Raw genomic sequence first — 8329 nt, 5'->3', positions numbered from 1 at the left:
TATCAAGTCTGACTCATAATGATCATTTCTCTTTAGCAAAGAATGACCTTGGTCATCAAAGGACAACAATTACTTATGATACCTAATTGGCATCCATAGCAAGGATCTAATGAATTATGAGTTTAATGGATTCTCTTTAGCAGTTATTGTCCTCGTCAAGCTCTTAGTATGTATTTTCTAGGCTTTTAGTGAATCCAAGATTCACATTGAGTATAGGACAACCATATTATGAAGAGGGGCACAAGCAAGTCTATGGTTTGAATTCCAGGAGCAGATCCTAAGCCTATCCAAAATCCACTCCCTAGACATTCCTTTGTATGAGTTTCTCTAAGCCCTGGTACTTCTGAAGATTTTCTTCTAGTACTATCAAGCTATTTGGGGTTATTCATACTAAGAGAACAAAGCCAGTTCAAACAGTTCAGAACTGTGGTTTCCTTTGTTCAGGAACTGCCGAGTAAAATTCCCATTTGGCACACCCTCTATTTGCATCGGCATTTCCGAGCATAAAATTTTCATCGGCACTTCCGTCTATTTCTCTATTGGTTCATTTCACTTCGGTCCATCCGTCTACCACCTAGAGAAAGAGAGATGCAAAAAGCCCAGTGCATGTAGCTCCCGCTTGCGCAGGGTCCGGGGAAGGGTCCGACCACTTTGGGTCTATTGATGGGTGATCTGATTCCGTGTTCACTTCTTGATTCTTAGACAGCCAAGAACTTCCCTTTCCTGAATCCCTACACTTCAAGTTCAACTCTTTCACCGCAATCATATTCTTATGAGTGATCCTACGAATTCTCGAGAAAAGCTTTGGTTGAAGATCTTTCAAGTCTTATCAAGTGATTTTGCTATGCTTATTACTCTTGGATGATGAGCTCACCCTAGACGGTTAGGGGTCACTTGTGATCCTATCAATCACAAGAGTTTGTACGGGCCTAGAGATCGCCCACTTGGTGAGGATCTACCCCTACTGAGGCTTCTAAGTGCAAGCCATGACAGAATAGGTTGATTGAGCTTTGTGGGCCGTTTGTTAGCGTCACAACCGGAATTCTTAAATCCTAGAACCATTTGGTTTATAAAGCCTAAATCAATGTGGATGTAAGATAGCGCCAACTATCTGAACCACAGGAAACATCCTTGTGTCAACCAATGTTTGCAGTCTCTACCCTACTCCCTTACTTTCATGCAAGTTGTTATATTTCCACTACTCTACTCACTTGCTTGATTGATGCTTGATTGCTTAAGTACTAACTAGTCTCTTTGTGCTCAAAACTATCAAACCCTAAAATTACATACTCCCTCCATCCAAAGTTAAGTGTCGCTGATTTAGTACAAAGTTGTACTAACTTTGTACTCAATCAGCAACACTTATTTTGGGACAGAGGGAGTAGATTTTTTGTGTATGGTCTATTCACACGCCCCGTCCTCTAGACCATAGGCTAGATCCTCCACAGAGATCATATCGAGCAACATATGTCTTGATGTGAACAATTGGTGGGGTTGCGAACAATCCCAGACGAATAGGCTAGAACGGTGGAGGGAAGGCTACAGTGATAGACAGAACTTCCAGTGGTAGAGGCTAGTGCAAAGGAAGGCCCGGAACTTGGTAGCTTAATGACAGGAACGGTGAAGGCCAGTGCAAGGGAGGAGGTCCAACGGCGGGGGCGGCCGTGTGGATCGAGCGGCAAAGAAGGGCCTCCCAGACCCATCGACGGTGGTGAGTGAGAATACCACAAAACTAGGGGATGGTGATAAGGGCGGAGCAGCCGGTGTTGAAGGCCAAAGCAGAGCATTCTCCAATCTCGTCTCCTGTGGTCAGTGAAGGTACGGTGACTGAAGCATAGTGCAGTTTACAGCGGCAAATGACGGACAGGTGCTAGGGAGTTGCACTGGGCAATGGTTGGTGCAGGCTACAGCTACAATGTTACCGTTGAAGGTTTTAGGCCCATTAACCATCAGCTATTTCTACTTGGACCCTGACATATAGAGCTAACTCACATCTTATAGTTACTTCATTATGGCCCAACATGAGTACATGGAAATACAAGATGATGATACCGGTATTTCAATATTGTTATTGTAGCAGAGAATCTAAGACCGGCCTACCAAACGCCAAACAAGATGACCTGTATGCACAAAGATACTCTGAGAAAGAAAAAAACAGCGAAATTATCCTGCACCGCCCAGGTATAAATATCTACCATCCCAAGAAGTTCCATTCTAGTTGAATTTCAACGGGGGTAAAGAACATAGCCTAAGTAGAAACACAAACAATGATAAGGCAAGACCAGATACCAGTTATGCATAATTATTTATCTTCATCCCAACTCAGACATGTTGGTCCAGGTGTCACACAACTGCAACTATAAAAGAAAATAGAAAACTGCCTGTTCGCTAGGCACGAGGTTGAGCCCAAGACAGCCAGGAAGAAAACGCCAACTTTAGCAACTACGCTATACAGTTGTGTTCATAGGACAGCTCTTGCCAGTTATATATGTTCAGCAAACAATAAAAGGTTTCTAAAGAGATTGTCCATAAGGTACATAGGGACCTGTAAAACAAAATCATTTTTTCTGACAGGGGTCTAAAGTTTTTCTTAGTTCAGAGAAGGTTTTCCAGCAAAAAAAGGAACATCGCAAAATCAATAGACTATCATATAGGGTAGTCCAGATGAACAGATGTCACAACTAGAAGAATAGAACTAAGGAGTCTTCAACAACGTACCCGGCAATTAGTAAAAATGAAGAAATCACTTGACTACAAAAGTATGCTTAAACAGATAATGGTTTCCATAGTGGACGCCAACACAGCAGAACAAGACATGGGATGTTACTGTCGGCTTTCATTTGGTTTGTGGCCAAAGACGAACTAAAATTCCCATTCCATTGGCAATGTTGTTGATTTTTTGGTAATACCCAATTAATAGCAACCAATTTGATCACCAAAGTTTGGTAATACCAGTTGTTATCAAGCTTTGGTTTTCACAGAAATAAAAAAAATGAAAACTGGTGTAAGTGAGTTACTAAGGAGGCCTTCATTGCGCAAGTTAGGCCAAAGAAAAGCCTTACCACAATTTTGGCACCAAGCAAAATCTTGTCAAAGTTTAGTAAGACAAACTTTGGTTCTCGTGCATTAAACCAACCAGGCCCATGTCACCACTAAACACAAGGAAAGAACCCATTTATCGAATTGGTGAGCGAAAGTGCCCTACTGATGTATCTATCATCAAGCTGGTTGCAGGTCTATTCAAATTGCTCATTCTCAATATGCCGACTAGCATTGCCCATGCACTCACAGCACATGAAAACAAACTACAGGATAAAAATATAGCCATACAAGTAACTGAATGTTTAACAAATAGAAGTTAAGAAAATAGCAAAAAACAATTTTTTTATCAAGATTGAGCGCGTGGTAGGCCAAATGTGTTTCTAGGCTGAAGATCAGTGGCGGATCCAGGAATTGAAGTTAGCCGGGGCAAATATTTATGGTCCAAAAAGTTTTAGTTACAAATGCAAGTCTATTAACCAAAACTTGTGGGCATTAAACAACTAAAACATTGGAATGCTCACGTGATCATATGCATGTGGTTTCTGTGACGGACAGATCGACAAGCCAATTCTAAACAATGGATGGTCATCGGCAAGCTAGTTATCAAATCAGTGAAATTCCAGTGCAAAAAGTACAAACGTTCAATCACTACTTAACATATACACCATCAAACTAAAAGTAATTGTCAACTTAGAGATCAAATCTGCATCATCAAATTGGAAATTTGAAACTAATCAGAGTCTCCAATGACCTTTAAGATTATTATAACTTGTACACCACAACGAAGGTTGCAACTGGTGGACAAAAACCGTGTGGTGCCTGGATCCTAAAAGATCCATCATAAATTCAAATTCTACATCACATCAAAGGTTAGTGAACCTGGTTTCGCAAAGAATACAGACCTCTACCAGAAGGTAGACACCAGTGCTGGTTGTTTTCCATGAAGCCAGTTTTTCTTTTCGGCTATTATGAGATCTCGTTTCATTACTTGCCCATGGTTTCCCCTAAGTGACATAAAAAGAAGTCTGACATAAACGATTTTTCAGCATATACAAGGGCGCCCCAAGACCCTTATTCTGAAGGGGCTCGGCAAAAATCCATCAGTAACCTCCGTTGGCCATAAACTCGCGTGCCACGCAAAATAGTCTAGATCTATGTCACACAGCAAATCAAGGAAATAAAAAGTGAGAGTTGGTATGTGAAAGGCGCACCTGCTAACGGCGTCCTCGAGAGAATGGAAAGGCGTCTTGATGTCCGGGTTGCAGACCCGCATGGCGTCCTGAAGCGCCATCTCCACCTCGGGGCTCCGGACCCTAGCCTGCGCCGCTTGCTGCGGGGACGGCTGGGGGTGCGGCTGCCCCTGCGAGTGCGGCTGGGGTGGGGTTTGGAGCTGCGACGGCGCCGGCTGCTGGAAGCGGTGCGGTCCGAGGGGGCGGAGGTGGGCGTCGATGTTGGACGGGAAGCGGGACATGGCCTGCTGCGACAGCTGCTGCGCCTGCGGGTGGGGCTGGGCCTGCGCCTGAGCCTGAGCCTGCTGCATGAGAAAGAGCTGGCGCTGGAGCTGCTGGTGCTGGGCCGCCGCGGCTACGGCGGCCACCGACGAGGTGGTGGAGGTGGTCTGGGTGGCGTTCGCGGCGTCCTCCATGGCGATGGCGGAAGAACGGGAGTAGCACCTGGGGTGAGATTTGGGGGAAACGATGTGTCTCTTGCTCGTTGGGGAACGAGAAAGAGCTTGACACACGACGGTACTGAGTTTTTTTTCTCTTTTTTAAATTTTTTTTGAAACTTTTCACTTTAAATTTTTTTAGACAACCTCGCAAAGCTTTTAGTTAACTGGTCATAATATTTAGAAGGACGAAAGTAAGATCACCCAGGTTAGCTAACCAAATATGACCACTAATCCCAAGTGAGAGAATATACTTCGCTAAAATTGTGAGACTCGATATCGACCTCCTATACTCATAACTAAACAAACAAGAAGTAAAAAGATTAGAATGATCTATGATTTCTCGAATAATCGCGTTGTAAACTGTCGCACTCTTCTGCTTGATATTGTCGATGACAATCTTGCAATCTGAGACAATATAAATTCTTCTCATAGAGATCATGTGTCAGACACCGCTTTCAAAACTGCTAGGGCTTTAAGTGTGGTGATAAAAAATTGGGATAATTGATTTTATGCCCCTAGTTGTGTCACACTCGGTAGGTTTACCCCTAGTTTCCGAAAACACTTGTTCTTGCCCAAACCACTTTGCTCCTCTTATGCTTTTGCCCTTTGACTGTGTGATCATCACTTTGAAAACTTCATAAAAAATTCATACTAACTCAGAAAAATTCAAATAAGATATCAAAATGCTCCGAAAAGCATCACCTATATGGCATGTCATTTACATTCATGAAAAAAGTGTTGGTCAGTCCCCATCTTAGTTTTAGCTCATATGATCTTAGCGTGAACAGTAAAATCTAAAAAATTCTAAAAATAATTTGATGGCAAACTTTGACCAATGTTTTGAGTGCTTGCCAAGTTCCATATGGGAATGACATTCGTGGAAGTCATGGCAAAAAAACAAAAATCAATGGTCCGAAATTTCAAAAAAAAATTACCACGACTTCCACGAATGCCATTCCCTTATGAAACTTGGCAAGCACTCAAAACATTGGTGAAAGTTTGCCACCAATTTGTTTTAGAATTTTTATAATTTTTTTTAGATTTTACTGTTCATGCTAAGATCATATGAGCTAAAACTTAGATGGGGACTAGCCAACACTTTTTTCATGAATGCAAATGACATGCACATATAGGTGATGCTTTTCTGAACATTTTGATATCTTATTTGAATTTTTCTGAGTTGGTATGAATTTTTTACGAAGTTTTCAAAGTGATGGTCAAACGGTCAAAGGGCAAAAGCATAAGAGGGGCAAAGTGGTTTGGGCAGGAACAAGTGTTTTCGAAAACTAGGGGTAAACCTGCCGAGTGGGACACAACTAAGGGCACCAAATTAATTATCCCTAAAAAATTCCACAAAAATGATCGTCGAGACTCCAATATACTCTGGATGTCCCTACACATGGCGGCAACAACTCCTACCGCGAAGTTCTTGGATAGAATGGCATCAACGTTGATTTTGCTCATATTCTCTGGTAGTGCAATCAAACAGTTTGGTCTAATTGGGGCATTCGAGCATGTCTCAGCTCATGGTTTGTCCAATGCCTACAGGTCAGCTATGAAGAAATTAACAAAAGCATTGTTCGCATAGGGCATCTGGTATGTCTCGTCGTGTAACACCTTTCTCCTCGAGCTCCAGATTGCCCATAGTGTGACTCCCAACTGAGTGAAGTCTGATGCGGAGCATCCTGTGGTCATCCCCATGGACCTACCTACGTCCCCCACGACACCACTTGGACCAATGACAAGAGCTCGAGCAAAGGTTATCGAAGATAAGGTGAACTCACTCCTCTCCGAACTACCACTTCCTACATGTGAGACATGGCTACTATCTCAAGCGGAGACACTATGTGTGATCAGGTACCTAGAGGACAGCCACGGAGCAGCTACACCCAATGGACAAGACGGTGTGGACACCAAGTACAAGGACCAAGAGAGGAAGCTCCCTGAAGTTGACAGCCACCGGATGACCGGTCCCCATCGAACGTCCGACGCCTGGTGCGTCCACCGGTCAGCCCAAGTTCCTCCCAGCGAAGACTTCAGCGCCGGACGTCTGACGCCCTCCAGCCATCGGTCGACCGACGCCCTCCAAAAATCCGACACCTGGGGGGCGAGCCAAAACGCCAGAAGTCCGAGACACACCGGACGACCGACGCCTCAGACGTCCGACCCCGACCGAAAATCCGACGGATGCCCGACCGAGCCAAAACGTCGGAAGTCCGACCCTTACCGGACGTCCGAGCGCCTACGAGACACCAGACGACCGGTAACTGTCGGACGTCCGACACCTGTGAGTGCACCGCGTGTTGGGCCTAAGCCCATGTACCCCTTCGTCCACTTAGACTATATATACTCCTCCTCCACCCTTTTTCTAGGGTTAGCAAAGGATTAGCTCATTTGAGAGATAGAGCTTTTCTCATCCACTTGGTTACTTCTCCATTGGAGTCCACAACCTCTTCGGAGAAGATCCCCCAAGCGGATTCAAGACCCCTCACGAAGAAGAACTTGCTACTTGTATCGTCCCTTGCTGAACGTGGATTGTGTATCTCTTTGTGTTTTGAGGATCTAGCACATGTGTAATTGAATCTTGTTGGTTCGAGTGATTCCTCTTGTGTTTTCCCTCGTGTTCCTCGTGTTCTTGTAGGATCACCTCCAAATCGTGAAAGATCAGCCCTAGGGTTTCCACCCTACATCATCTTGGATCAGAGCAAGGTTGATCACGAATTTGGAGCCCCTACCCCCCGTTTTTCTAGCCTTGTTTTGTTGTGTTCTTCCCCAAATTCAAAAATCCACACAAAAATAGCCCTCCCAATTTTTTTTGTGATTTGCTGGTGTGATGAAGTTTTGTTGGATTTGATCCGTGGATTTCGTGTGTAGCAGGTAGATCTAGCTTTCCCCCATCTTTTTCCTCCTTTCCATCCACAAATTCGTCCGAATTCTACCCCAATTTTTCTTCAATCCTCGAGTTCATACCCTCTTTCCTGAGCCCGAAATCGCCCAGCCACACTGGAAATCCGGTGACCCAAAACAGAGAGAAAATCTCGGACTTCCGAACCCGACCGGACGTCCGACGACCGGTCGTCCGACACTTACCGGACATCCGACAAAACCTGACGAAACTGAATTTCGTTCCGTCCATCTGGTCAATTTCCACTTCCGCACTCGTACACTCCAATTCCAAATACCACTTCCACATTGCCACTCCAATACCCACCTTTTCTGTGCACACTAGCATCACTACACCACCACCGCGTGCCACACCCACCATAACTTACCGTCGCCAACCCCGACAATTTTGACACGCTTTGTTTTGAGAATTTGAGTTGTGGTTCCCGTGTCCTATTGTGTTTCGGCTATATAGGTACGGTTCGGCTTCGACATCACCGCCACTCATCTTCGCCTCAGACTCGTCATCGACATCGACAACTTCACTAATTTTGACACCACCATAAGCAAGAAGCGGTAACTTCTATACCATCTTGGTATCGTGGTATCCCTTAGTACATTCATTCTTGCCATTGCATTGATAACCACCATAGCCCATTTTTGCGTTACCTTCCTATCGAGACTAGCCTTTGAGTATTGCCGGCAACGTAACTTGTGCACATTAGTGATCATACT

At 44.4% G+C, this 8329-nt stretch overlaps 1 protein-coding gene across 1 annotated transcript in view; it reads right to left on the bottom strand.

The window, feature by feature from the left end:
- Positions 1 to 4760, bottom strand: part of LOC123119917 (uncharacterized) — a 9996-nt gene extending 5236 nt beyond the window's left edge. Inside the window, exon 1 of the mRNA XM_044539886.1 lies at positions 4254 to 4760. Coding sequence (XP_044395821.1) covers positions 4254 to 4687 — 434 coding nt within the window. The 5' untranslated portion in view covers positions 4688 to 4760. The remainder of the gene's footprint in view (positions 1 to 4253) is intronic.
- Positions 4761 to 8329: the final 3569 nt, after the last annotated feature.

Source organism: Triticum aestivum, chromosome 5D (genome assembly GCF_018294505.1).
Source record: "Triticum aestivum cultivar Chinese Spring chromosome 5D, IWGSC CS RefSeq v2.1, whole genome shotgun sequence".
In the NCBI taxonomy this organism is placed as follows: domain Eukaryota; kingdom Viridiplantae; phylum Streptophyta; class Magnoliopsida; order Poales; family Poaceae; genus Triticum; species Triticum aestivum.
The sequence above is the reverse complement of the archived record's forward strand: the minus strand, read 5'-3'. Positions and strand labels throughout refer to the sequence as shown.